Here is a 13,659-nt window from a genome sequence, read left to right on the forward strand (position 1 = left end):
ATCAGAGCGTCATGTGGCACAAGACCCATTTATTGCCATGGAGGTTTACGAACCTTCTGAAGGCCATCTTTCTGCACAAACCAACAAAGAGTGTTCTCCTGTTTGCAGTGCGCTGCATGTCTACTCTGAAACAAATCCCACTTTGTCCAAATGTACTCCTGTACACTTTCCCCAACCTGCTGCCCTCTGGAGGCTTTTTTGGACTACACAACCCTTATCACCCCAGAGTGTTGGACCTGATGGGAGCTGTAGTCTGAAACAACTGGAAGGTATCACTCTGGAGAAGTTCTCATACTAGTATGCAATAAAAGCAATGAAGAGCCTTAGGGCATCTTAAGTGCTAACAAGTGTAACTTGGCATCAGCTTTCATGGTCCTTGGTAGCTCACTCCTTCAGATTCACAGCCTCACATTCCTCTGTTCCTGGACCTGCTCTACTTGAAAATCACTACTGTATGTATAAACCCAATGCTACTGTCTGTATCATTCACAGGCTACAATTGCATGTCAGAGCCCTGATTTAGACAAACACACTCTCTCCCAAAACCTGCAGGATTCAACCTCAAGTAGATTCCCCCTCCCTTTCCTTCCCTTCCCTCCCATTCACCCCACGTGGCTTGAGTAACATTCACTCCCCCAACACTCTCGAAAGCTCACGCAGTTCAGGTGCCCTTGAGGTTGACCTTATAAAGATATACCAATATGAATTTTGAAGCAATTTTTAGTGTCCATTAAAAACAAAAATCAAAGAAAGCCCAAACTTTGTTTCTGAAATACTAGCTTTCTAATGTTGTGAGTTTTCTGGGCTGTTTAGCCGTGTTCTTAAGGTTTTTAGAAATTCTTCGTTTTTCTTCACTGTGTTCCAAACTGCGAAGGTGTCATCCACGTATCGGAACCAGACTGTGGGTGCGAAGGGTGCCGAAGTCGGGGTCTGATTTATGAAATGTTCCATGTAGAAGTTTGCTATAATCGGGCTGAGGGGGCTCCCCATGGCCACTCCATCTGTCTGTTCATAGAACTCGTTATCCCACTGAAAATAGCTGATCGTTAGGCATGTTGGGAAAGGGCCTTGATGTCTTCTGGAAAGATCTGCTGGAGGAGTGTCAGAGTGTCCTTTATCGGTACCTTGGTGAACAGGGATACTATGTCAAAGCTGATCAGTCTGTCCCCAAGGTTGAGATTTAGGGTTCTGATGTTGCTTATGAAATGTCCTGAGTCTCTGGTGTAGGATGAGGTTCATCCAGTGTGGGTCTGTAGGAGGGTGGCTAGGTATTTTGCTAATTCATATGTCGGGGAGCCAATGGCACTTACAATGGGTTTGGGTGGTACTGAGTTTGTGGATTTTGGGGAGTCCTTATAGTCATGGTGGGAGAGCTTCTGTCTTGCAGATTTGTTGAAGGATGTTGGGGCGCAGGGAGGAACTCCTGATCAGCACGTATGTTTGTTTTGTGATTTTGTTGGTTGGGTCCCATTTCAGTTTTCTGTAGGTGGTGGGGTCTAGAAGTTCCCTGATTTTCTCCTTGTATTCTTCTGTTTGCATGATTACTGTGGCATTGCCTTTGTCTGGTGGCAGGATGATGATGTCCGGATCTGAGTTTAGGGGCTTGATAGCATTTCTCTCCTTTCTTGTTATGTTGCTTTTTGGAGGTTTTACTTTTCGTAGGATCCTTGTCACTTCACCTCTTATTTCTTCTGCTTTTCCTTATGGAAGAAGATATAATGCTGATTCAACATTGGCAATGATGTCTTCCACAGGAATTTTAGTGGGTGTGACTGCAAAGTTTCTTCCTTTGGCTAAGACTGAGGTTTCTTCCGGGGAGAGTTGGCATTCAGATAGGTTGATGATGATGCACAAGGTGTCTAGTGTAGGTTTCGGTTGGCTTGTTTGGCATTTGGTTGAATTTCTGTTTTTTGTCTGGCTGTGTGGTTCAGAATTTCTTTTTCCATCTTTCTATAGGAGAGGATATCAATCTTGTCCCAATCTTGACTTCTCATTTTTTGGCTGATATTGATGTGTAGGATTAATAATTCTTTGTCCGTGGAGCCCAGTTCTTTGTGGATTGTGTGGATTGTTCTGGGTTTTTCGGGCTCTTTGGCCGTGTTCTGAAGGTTGTTCTTCCTGATGTTTCGCCAGTCTCTGTGGTCGGCATCTTCAGAGGACAGCAACCTGTGCCCTGGTGGTTGCTGTCCTCTGAAGATGCCGGCCACAGACACTGGCGAAACGTCAGGAAGAACAACCTTCAGAACATGGCCAAAGAGCCCGAAAAACCCAGAACAACCATTAGATCCAGGCCGTGAAAGCCTTCGCGAATATGTTGTGTGGATTCTTTCCTGTAGGAGGGCATGTTCCAGCCGGTTATAGATGCGGCTAGCCTGTGGAGAAATGAAGGTCCTTTTTGTCCTGAGGAAGGCTGGTATGGTTTTTGTGTCTCTGCAGCGTAGTAGAAATATTGAGGAACATAGTAGGTGTGCTCTTTTGCTTTGGAGTGTTTCCAGTCTCTGGGTCTGTCTGATTGTTTCCCGCCGGTAGAGGTATTCAATCTATTCTCAGAGGCTTTCATGGCTGGGATCCGATGGTTCTTGTGAGTTTTCTGGGCTGTTTGGCTGTGTTTTTGAGGTTTTTCTTCCTAACGTTTCGCCAGTCTCTGTGGCCGGCATCTTCAGAGGACAGGAGTCAGAACTCTTGTCTGTGCTCTGGTGCTGTTTGTTGGATAGTTGAGTATTTATAGCTGTCGGATCAGCTTTTGTCCTTCTCAGGAGATTGGGTGATTATGGTGATCAGCATGTTTTTTTGTTGTGGGTGAATTGTTGTGATAAGGGGGAGAGCTTATCTGTCACTGTGATTGATGAGTGTCGTTAGCTGGTGTTTTGCATGCAGTGATCAACGGTCCTTGTAGCTGGGAAGAGTTTGTTGACCTTTTGCAGGCTGTATTTTTCAGTGCTGGGAGCCAGGCTTTGTTGAGTTTCAAACTTTCCCTTTGATGTATGGCAGAAATACTTTATTTGTAGGTGGATGTTTTCCCTCTTCAGTTTGGTGTTTTTTTTCTTGGTTTGATGGCTCTTATGATTTCATTCTTGGAGTAGCCATTTGCCTGTAGGGTCCAATTCAGATGGTTGAGTTCAGTGCTGAGAAATTGAGCTTCACAGTTCTGATTTCACAGTCTACCAGTGTTTTGATTATTCCTCTTTTATGCTGTGGGTGGTGGTTGGAGTTTTTGTGTAGATACCGGTGTGTATGTGTGTGTTTTCTCTAGACCTTGTGTCCCAATAGAAGTTTTGTGTATGACCATGACATCTAAGAAGGGGAGTTGGCCCTCTATTTCTTTTTCCATGGTGAATTTTATATTTAGGTGGATGCTGTTGAGATGGTTTAGAAATTCTTCCAGTTTTTCTTCACCATGGTTCCAAATTGTGAAGGTGTCATCCACATATCGGAACTAGGGTGCTGAAGTAAGGGCCTGTTTTGGGGCCCTACAGGCAAATGGCTACTTCAAGAATGAAATCACAAGAGCCATCAAACCAAGAAAAAAACAAGAGGAAAAACAGCCACCTACAAATAAAGTATTTCTGTCATACATCAACGGGATCACGGACTGCATGGGGAAACTTTTGAAAAAAACACAACCTACAAACAGTATTCAGGCCCACCACAAAAATACAACAAATGTTGCGGTCAGCAAAGGACAAAAGGGACACCCTCACCACTGCAGGAGTATACCAGATAACTTGCAGTTGTGGCCAGATATATATTGGAACCACAAAACACAGCACCCACATCAGAATCAAAGAACATGAGAGACAGTGCAGACTAAAACAACCGGAAAAATCGGCAGTAGCTGAACATGCCCTAAAACAAGCTGGACAAGAAAATTCTATTTCAAAGCACAGAAGTACTGGACAACACCAGCACAGAGAAGCCATTGAAATCCACAAACACCAGCAGAGCTTCAACAAAAAAGAAGAAAGTTTAAAACTCAACAAAGCCTGGCTCCCAGCACTGAAAAATACAGCCTGCAAAAGGTCAACAAACTCTACCCAGCCACAAGGACCGTTGATCATTGCACACAAAACACCAGCTAACAACACCCATCAATCACAATGGCAGATAATCTGTCCCCCTTATCACAACTATACACCCACAACAAAAAAACATGCTGATCACCATAATCACCCAATCTCCTAAAAAGGACAAAAGCTGATCCCACAGCTATAAATACTCAACTATCCAATAAACTGCACTAGAGCACAGACGGAGTTCTGACTTGTCCTCTGAAGATGCCAGCCACAGAGACTGGTGAAACGTTAGGAAGAAAAACCTTAGTAACACAGCCAAACAACCCAGAAAACTCAGAACAACAGTCGGATCCCAGCCGTGTAAGCCTTCGAGAACACAGAGTAGATTTCTAACCTTCATTAAGTAGGGAACTACACCCCCCTGCATATGTTACAGTCCATACAGGCTTTACCACCTGATTCTGTTAACTATAGAAGTTGGCCTCATGGAATTTCCTACCAATTTGGGTTTGTATCTTGCCCATTTTCCTCATAGCCCCTTCCAGATGCAATTGCTCTCTATTTGTGTAAATCTTTTACTCGGCCCTCATAGTCCTATTAGCCTTTTTTGCTGGCTGGCTGGCAATCCCTGATGGCAAATCCAGATGGATTAATTTCTACCTGCCTATCCATTGAAGTCAAAAGTAGGTTTCCTACAGGTTTGGGAATGGATGTGGACTGAATAGGGAAAGAAAACAAAACAGGGCTATGTCTAGGCCCTATGTCTAGGCCCAAGTTGTTCAGATGAGTCTAAAGGTTAGCAGTTCCATCCCCTACATTTCACAGGTATTTTCTGTGATTTTGAGAGATAGAGAGCAGGGAAAATCCTTGCGGCTGGATCTTCTCTGCCTCTTTACTAGTCCCACTAAGGTCCAGTTATCTTACTCTGGTGTAAGTGAGGGAGTGTTCTTAGGATCATAGCCCTAAGGCAAGAGGACCCTGGATACGGTATGGTGGAGTTTCTAGGAAGGGATAAGAGCTATCTTCCTGCTCCCAATACACAGCAAAGAGAAGACGCAGCAGTTTTTTTCCAGAACCCCTGCCAGCAGAAAGGGGAGAGAGGGCCAGATCCTTGCACTTTTTATTTAAGGACATTCTGGGATACGGTCAAAAGGAATTACCTAGTGTGTAGGTAGCAGCCAGTGGCCTGGATCCTAACAGGTGTAGTCCCCACCATGTTTTAGAGCTGTGGAATCAATGGGATTGACCTATGTGTTGGTTCACCTTTCGAGCAGTTGGTTGAATGGATCTAGCGTGGTTGGGAGTTAAGAGTCAGGCTATTAGAAGAAACGAAGGACGCCATTCCGGCAACCCTTATCCATACGATGCTTTTTTAGTCTAGTGAGGGCTTTTACTTGCGGGGGGGGGGAGGGAGGAGGCATAACGAAGGCCACCGTGATGGCAGGAGCTGTGAGAAGGAGGCGACCCTACAAAGGGTGCCACAGAACCCCGACTTGCGTGCAACTCAGCCTACAAGCCTCCAGATGCGGCGCAAAACCCTCCCCAGAAGCGAGGCTGGTCAGTTTCCCGTCCGCGCCGCGCCTTTGCGCCCGGTGGAGAGGGCTGAAAGGAGGCAGATCGCAGCTCAGGTGGGGCGAGGGAGAGAGAGAGAGGCAGGATCCCCTTCCCTCCGCGCCCTCTCCCCCACCCCGGTCAAAAGCCCTCCCAAATATCATTGCAGGGGAACTTCTCCTCGACCGGAGGCCGGGCGGGCAGGAGGGACGGCGGCGGGGCCGGTGTCTGGCAGTGGCCGCAGCCGTCTTGCCAGTTTCCAAGTGGAGGGAGGGAAGGAAGGAAGGAGGGAGGGAGGGAGAGACCGGCTGAGCCGGGCTTGTCAGAGTCAAAAGCCGTGAAGCCCCAGCTACTGATTAATTCCTCGGGTCGTGTGCCGCCGATCAAGCCCGGCGCTGTTCAGCCACCGTGAAGAAGCCCAGCCGGGCGGCCTCGGCGAAGGAAGGCGTTGTGAGCCGGCCAAGGGGCGAGAGGGGCCGGCTGGTCCTTGGGGGGCTCAGCCAACCACACCCACACACACACACACACCATCCATCGCCCCCCCAGACTCTTTAACCGCGGCACCGATCAATGACTTGCTCCACCCTTCGCAGCTACCAGCCCGATCCTATGCCTGAAGAGGAGTGGACTATGGCCCCAATTCCTGCTGCTCCCCAACGGGGGTACCATCCTACACCCGAATCACTCGAACGCCTCAGGACTGACTTCTGAGTAGACCTGCATGAGGCCGCGCACCATTCATGCGCTTTTGGGTGTGTACCTATTCCTACACCTGGGAAGTACGCCCCTCAGACACCCTTCGCTGATTTACTCAGGAGTAAGCATACACTGGGGGCCCTTATACCGCCTTCCCTTGAGAATAAGGCTGCGCTCCTGTAGAGACCTGATCCTAAGGATTCAGCGGGAGTGACCGACCCGTCACAGGGGCCCTTTGCCTTCCTTGGGACTTGGTGAAGGGGGGCAGAGGATCCCGCTGCGCGCAACTAAGTGGGGAAGGCGGGGGGGGGGAACCGGAGTGTCGCCCGGACACCCCTCAAGGACATCCAGGCACAACTTTTCCTTCCTCAGCACCCGGGAGGTAAAGGGTGGGGGTGCTTTTGCTCGTAAACCTCCTCTCAAGTACGTTTTAAATGAGAATTATTCTCTCAGACGAATTCCAGCTTTATCATAAAGGGAGCTGGCGCCCTTATCTCGTCTACAGATCCAGCCAAAGCCTTTTGCGGCGGCGGCGGCGGGGGGGGGAGGGTGTGGAAGACTCAGGAGAAGGGGGGGGACACCTTCAGCCTAGAGTTACCGTCACTTGTTCAGTGAGGGACGGCCCACCCGCTCTGGGCTGGCTGGCTGGCCGGCTGCCGCTCGCTCGCTGTTTGCCTTCGTCTTCCTCCCTCTCGTTAAGTTAATATTAACCAGCGGCGAATGCATTCAAGCAACCCTTCTGAACATTTAACAACCCCGCGCAGGGCGTCGGATCTCCCCTTGCCTTCGCCCCAAGGTCGGAGGAAGCAGACCCAACGCCGGGCTGTATAGGCTGGATTGGGGGGGGGGGGGCGCGTGGGAGGATCGCCCCCCCCCCCCGCGGAGCCTCACCTAGGGCGCAATTCTTCATCCTAAGCAGATCTGTCCCCCTGCCTTCTTCCCCCCTTTCCAAAGTTCAGCGCCCACCTTTCCTCGCTCGCGGCGCCTCGACCTTCCGAGCGTCCCTCCGGAGTGACGCCCCTTCACTTCGGTTTCTATTGTGCGTGTCCAAGGCAGGTGCGCGCGCGCGGGGCGAGGGGAAGGGGCTGACCCAACTGGGTCCGGGAAGGGATCGAGGCTCCGTGGGCCTCCCTCTCCTACCGGCTCCCCTGCTTCTCTCCCACTCCGTGGAGAACCAGAACTCGATGTCGTCCCGCTTCCCCGATCTCCCCCATCTCTCCCCCCCAAAATTTCTACCCTTTCTGGGCAGGTGGACGGGAAACAAACGCCCCCCCGCCCAGGTCTGCTTCCAGCTCTAATCCTGCCCAGTGGAGGTAAGATGAGAGGGGCGGAGGAGGCTGAGGACTTCCACTCCTTGCAGGGAACCGGAGTCGCTCTGGTTTCAAAGAACAGAAAGCGGGGGGAGGGAGGCTAGCTAGGCAGGAGAAGCGAAGGTTCCCCCCCCCCCGCCGCCGCCCCGGTGCCGGGAGCGCGCGCGGGCGTGTGCGGCGTGGCTGGCCGCGGCTCAGCCGAAGGTGCTGGGTTGGCTTTTCTGTTTGGTTCGCCGGAGGGAAGTCGGCAGAAGGTCAGGAGTTCAAGCACTGCCGGCTCCGGCCACGAAAGAGGCCAGCAAAGAGCCCTTGGGGAGGCAGCCCGGCAGCCCGGCAGCCCCCGCCGGCCCGGAAAGGAAGAGAGCGAGCCACGCACGTGGGAAAGGGGGCGCGCAAGGAAGGCACCTCCGGGCGGCAGAGGCGCGTGGATTTGGCGCTCCAAAGCTCCGGCTTCCCATCTTGCCGCCTCCCTTCTCCGATCTTGGAAACGTTACTTTCCTGCAGCTGGCCGGGTGGGGACCGTTCTTGCGAGCTGGGATTTCCCCCCCCCCTCCCCAAAAAAGTAACCTTCCCCCCGGTTCCGATCTTTCTCCCACCTCTTCCCTCTTGGGTCCCTCTTGGAAAGCAGGAAGTCATCATTCGCCTCGGCTCGGGAGATCGAGACCCGAACAGGTTCGAATCCAGCCAGGTGGATGCGCGCTCCCTCCCCGGCTCGTGCACCCGCACAGACATACACACAGACACACACAGAGAGAGAGAGACAGCGGCACAGGCGTCTTCTCCTGGAGCTTCCGCGCCGCCACAGCAAGGAAGCGGCAGCCGCAGCCGCAGCCGCCGCCGCAGCAGCAGGAGAGGAATTGCCTGCCCGGCCGCCGTTTAAAAGGGCTACAAACTGAAATCCTAGCCGTTTGCGATCGATACGAGAGGAGTAAGTGGAGCTGAAAATGCGAGCGGCGGGGTGGAGTTGCCCCTGCCTGATCTTGCGTCTTGGAGGCAGCTCCGGGGAGGGAGGAGGTGGGGAAAGAAAAGAGCCGGCGAGGGGAATGGGGGGTGGGAAGGGAAGGGAAGGGAAGATGATGGCATCGCCCAGGGAACCGGGAGCTGGATCACAGAAGGGCAGATCCCCACAATAGATCGACGCTGCCGATCCCGTCTCCCTCCCTCCTCCTCCTCCCCTCCCCCGCCTCTCTCGGGGATCTCCGCCTTTGCCTTTTGCTTGATTTCTCCTTTCCCCTTTCCAAGGAGGCGGGGACGCGGGTGGTGGTGTCTCCCAGCCCCGCACCGGGAGCCCGTCTGCATATTTAATTGAGGCTCGCGCGCCTGGTTCGCGGCGCGCGCGCCAGGCCTCCCAAGGTACGAGTCGGATTTAAGGTGGTCGGGTGGAGATGGCCGGGCGCGCTTTCCTCGGCCCGCATAAATCTCCTGAACGTGCGGAAAATCAGGCGGAGGGAGCAGAGGCGAAGGAGGAGGAGAAAAGGACTCGCTCTCGCTCTCTCGCGGGGAGGAAAGCGGCGGTGTGTGTGTGTGCACGCGCGCGCGTGTGTGTCTGGGGGGGGAGAGTTTAGGAAATCCCCCCCACCTTCTCGCGGAGACTCCAGCGGAGCTCTTAGAATAGAACCGAAGGTGGGGCTTAAATATATTAATAGCAGAGGGGGTTGGGAAGGCGAGGGGGAAAAAAACCCACTGTTGACCTATATTTGGCAAGGAAACCTATCAGTGACTGGATGCCAGCTCCACTCCAGGTAGTTTGAAGGAACTCCGGAACTAGGAAGCGGGCGGCGGGGGGGGGGGTGTCGGCGGCGGGGGATGCTTGACGAATCTCCCCACCAGAGCATATTAGCTGGAGTTAATGATGATTGCGATAATTATGCAGGGAGTCAAGAGACTGGCTGAAGGGATGAAGGCGCTCCCTATTTTTAGCCAAGTCCAATTTTTCTCCCCCTCCCTCTCCAGTCAGGTGCATTTGGAAAATAAAGAAATAAATAGCGGCCACGCCGCGGCTTTTTCTCCATTCGGTTTTTTTTTTTTTTAAACTCCCCAAACTGAAGCGATGCGATGCTGGTGAAGTTACTTCTCTGCCCCCCTCCCCGCCAGGCATGGCAAGACCAGCCTAATGGGGAGCATCCTTAACAGAAAATCGATTGTAGGAACGCTCTGCTGGGCACTGCTGCAAAAGATGGGTCAGCAGGATGATCATCATCATGCCAATAACCGTGGCGTGGCGGGGGGGGGAGAAAAGAGTGAAAAGAAGGTGGAGGTGATGAGCCTGAAGATTGCCACTGAAGTTCAGGCTAGCCTCGGAGAAGCCCGCCTTTGCTCTCCTTGCGTCGGCTCCCCAAGCAAGGCCGAGGCCATTCTATGTTGACTTTTAAAAACTGGACTTGGAGCCCCGTGCCAAGAGATGCCCGAAGGGAATATATGCCTTTAGCTTCACCCCATGCCGAGTAGGTCCCTTTGTGGGGGGGGGGGAGAGAGAAGGAGGCGGTAAGATGCAGTCAGAGCCAGCGAACCAACCAACTCCCAGGGAACGGCATAGCGTGGTTCCCCGTGCAACTGTCACACCATTCATACACGCATCCCCCGTCTCAAATGCACACGCAGTACATGAAGGTATGCCTTCCCAGCCCCCACCCACCCACCCCCTTTTCTCTCTCTCTCTCACACACACACACACACACAAACACACACACACACACCCCTCTTGCAAACTTACTGGAACCTTTGTATGGGCAGTGGAGCAGACGATTTGGCAGCTAAGGAGAAAGAGGGCAGAGAGAGAGAGAGAGGAGGGGTCTGGTGCTGATGCTGAGGGCGTCTAGCCCAAGATGCTCCCACGGGCGCTGTGCTTCAGGCTAAGACCCCCTCTTCCCACCCCACCCCTTCCCTCTCCACCCCACCGGGCCGTGAACGTCTGAAAGCGGCGGACAAGGGTGTTTTCCTCCTCCTCCTCCCCCCCCCCGCCTTCTGACCTGGGTCATCAGCCGGTCGGCTCCGGTGTTCTCTTCATCCTTAAAGATGATGTCGGGGTTGTAGTTGGGGGTGAGCTCTTTAAACCGCTCCGAGGTCCGGCTGATCTTGCCTTCGTAGCGGCCGCTGGCGCCCAAGGTCTTCTCGGCCACGTTGGGGATGAACTGCTTGTAGGCGAGCGGGGTGAGCTTCTTCGGGTGCCGCCGCTTGCCGAAGCCCCGTCCCGGTCCGCAAGCCAGCCCGGCCGAGAGGAGGGACAAGAGGAAGCCCAGCGAGGCCAGCAGGAGCCCAAGCCTTCTCAACGGCAGCATTCCGTCCGCGGGGGAGGCAGCGAGCGGGCCCTGGGCTCCCTCCCTCCCCGCTCCCGGGCTGGCGGCGGAGGGGCTGTCGGTGTCGCGAGGGCTGGAGGGGGGGCCCGGGGGCGCGCGCGCGCGGGCCGGCGAGCGAGGGAGCCGAGCCGAGCCGAGCCGAGCGCGCGCGTCTGCCTCGCCTCCTTCGCCTTCTCTCTCTCTCAGTCTCGGACTTCGGAGCTCCTTCCTCGCCGGCTTCTTCCCTCCTTCCTTCTTTCCTTGCTTGCCTTGCTTCCTTGCCTGCTCGCTCGGTCGCTCGCCCGCCCGCCTCTCCAGCGAAGGGCTATCCCCCGATCCCCAGCGAGACAGGTGCTGGAAGGGCAGCCTCGAGCTGGCGGGTGATAACGGAACTCATCGGAGTTCGGATCTTGACACAGAAAGGCAGGGACCCAGAAGGAGGAGGAGGAGGAGGACGAAGGCGGCCAGGAGTGGGGGGGGGGGGGGGACGCGACACGAAGGTTGGGATTCTAAGGGGAGCCGAGCCTCAAACGTCTGTGAGAGCAGCCTGCCTTTAGTTCTATATTATAGCTGCCAGAGCTGAGTTCTGATTGGCCGAGGCGGGAGAAAGCTCGCCTTCTGATGTATTAACCCTGAAGAAGGCAAAAAAAAAAAAAAAAAAAAAAAACCAACAACAACAACAAAAAAATCTTGGAAGCGCTCTCTCTCCTCCCTCCCTCCCCCCCTCTGTACCTGAAGGGCTTGGAAAAGAAAGGGGTGGAGACTGCGCCTTTCGGGATAACATCAATTACATGTTTAATTCCTCTTTTTCTTTTTTTTTTCCCCTTCCACGCCTCTTAAACTTTCTCTCTCTCTCTCTCTCTCCCTTCCTTTTGTCAGCACGAGTAGCAGATGCTGGCAGAGGATACAAACCATCGCCCCTTGGAGAACGCAGGGGGGTAGCCGGTGACATCTCGGTGGGTCTGTCGGTCTATATGATTATGCGCATCGTCCCTTTTCCTCTCTGGATGACTCTTCCAGCTGCCTATAGGGGTCTATCTCTGTATCTCGATCTGTCAGGTGTACGTGTCTCTATACACACACAAACACTAGAGATAGATACGTGTGTGCAGGGTGCGTCGGCGCCCGCTTCTCTGTGGATCTCCACGCCTCCGAAAACCTCAAGCCTGGGAGGTACTTTCTCTCTCCTCGGTGCGTGTCTGGGGTGGGCATGTTCTCCCCTGCGGACCCGATCCTTCGAGATTCCTCGAAAAAGGCGACTCTAAAGAGTGCCCGAAATAAGAGGGCGGAAACTTTATTTCTAAGTAAGTATTTGCATCCATTGCGACAAGAAAAAATGGCCTACCTCGTAAAAATACAGTCCTATAGTTCCCTGTTAGTGAGCCCACCGAATGGAACAAAATTTACTCATGAGTAGAAATGTACAAAAGTGCGCCGCCGGACTATCAAAGGCTGCCTTTCTATCTCTCTCTCTCTCTCTTCTCTGTCTATCTCTTTCTTCAGATGCTGAAAGCATTTTTCACACGTTCTCACCAGACATCAAATGCGTGGCGCGGAGTGTTGTGTGGACTAGGTTTAAGAGGAAACTAATTGCCATCTCCGCTGGCTGACAAGTGGTGGTTTCATCCTGAACTGGGAAAAAAAAAGCTACTGATCAAAGGTGCTGAGGGATGAGCAGAATGGCCAGCAAGGGAACTGATAAAGCACCTCCCGCTGCAAACGCGGGGTCCGAAACAGAAGCAAACGCACAGAACTTTTTTCTTAGAAAACCTGTTGGGATTCCCCCCTCCTTTTTTCTCTCTCCTGGAGGGGGAGTTTTGCGAATGGAAAAGACAAAATAATCAAAGTTTCTTTCAAAGAATTCAGATTTCCCTCAAGACTTCAATGCCCTTAATTTTTGCTAGTTAGAGAAATCTGTAACTCTAAAGTTAAGTTTTTAAAAAATGAGGAAAAAAGTTATCTACAAATCTAAGTAGGCAGATAATGTCCTGCAAATTGTGAAAGCCCTTCCCCTTCTAAAATATTCATATTTTTCTCTTACATCCTTACAGGTAAGTCAGGCCCATGATCTCCGTAAGGCTTACGTTTGAGTAAAAGTTTTTAAAGGGGAGGAGGCTCCTTTTGTAAGCATTGTGGCAATCACAGGAAGCATAGACTGCACATTTACTGTTGAGTAGTTCCGTTGTGGGAATCGGGTCCGCTCCGGAGCGGAGTGAGATATATTAGGATCCCTGCATAAACTGTTACGCCGAAGTCAGCCTTCATAAAACTTAGAAACGTTATTTATTTTTATTTTTTTGGATAGCAGCCCCCAGCCAGGAGTCCTAGTTCAAAAAGTAACGTTTCCAAGCTTGAGCTCCGATTCGGAAGCGTTTCCTTGGGGGGAAAATCCGTCTGTTGAGCTTTGAGGAACTAGTGCACCCCCCCCCCCCCGTACACGCTTTAAACTCGAGTGGAAAGTTTCAATGTTATTTATTTCCTAACTCAGAAAGGCAAGCCCATTGAAATAAAGGAGATTGCTCCAAGGTCCATATACACTGAAGATATTATTTCTACCGGAATTTCGAGAAACCAGGGCCCTCGAATTATAATGCTCCGGCTCAACGAATTCGGGGATCGGAAGTTTGCAGCCGAGAAAGAGTTAAAGAACCCGTTACTATCCATCCGACGTTTCAAAAACGGAAGCCCCAGCCCTCGCCAGTCACTTAACGGAATGCTTCGTTAATTTTTTTTGGGGGGGGAGCCCTTGTCCAGCCCCGTCATATATAGTGATGTGTTGTTATTGTTTTGAAAGAAAAAGTGCTATGAAAGAAG

The 13,659-nt window shown here is 52.2% G+C and overlaps 1 protein-coding gene and 1 long non-coding RNA gene across 2 annotated transcripts in view; one reads left to right on the forward strand and one right to left on the reverse strand.

The window, feature by feature from the left end:
- The window catches only part of SHH (sonic hedgehog signaling molecule), a 30,222-nt gene extending 18,909 nt beyond the window's left edge, over positions 1-11,313 (reverse strand). Inside the window, exon 1 of the mRNA XM_073002884.2 lies at positions 10,540-11,313. Coding sequence (XP_072858985.2) covers positions 10,540-10,848 — 309 coding nt within the window. The 5' untranslated portion in view covers positions 10,849-11,313. The remainder of the gene's footprint in view (positions 1-10,539) is intronic.
- LOC144583785 (uncharacterized) lies at positions 8,173-13,380 on the forward strand. Its single transcript, XR_013537727.1, has 3 exons — positions 8,173-8,498; positions 11,725-12,149; positions 12,349-13,380. It is a non-coding gene; the product is annotated as an uncharacterized LOC144583785 (long non-coding RNA).
- The last annotated feature ends 279 nt before the right edge of the window (positions 13,381-13,659 follow it).

Source organism: Pogona vitticeps, chromosome 6, assembly GCF_051106095.1.
Source record: "Pogona vitticeps strain Pit_001003342236 chromosome 6, PviZW2.1, whole genome shotgun sequence".
Lineage (NCBI taxonomy): Eukaryota > Metazoa > Chordata > Lepidosauria > Squamata > Agamidae > Pogona > Pogona vitticeps.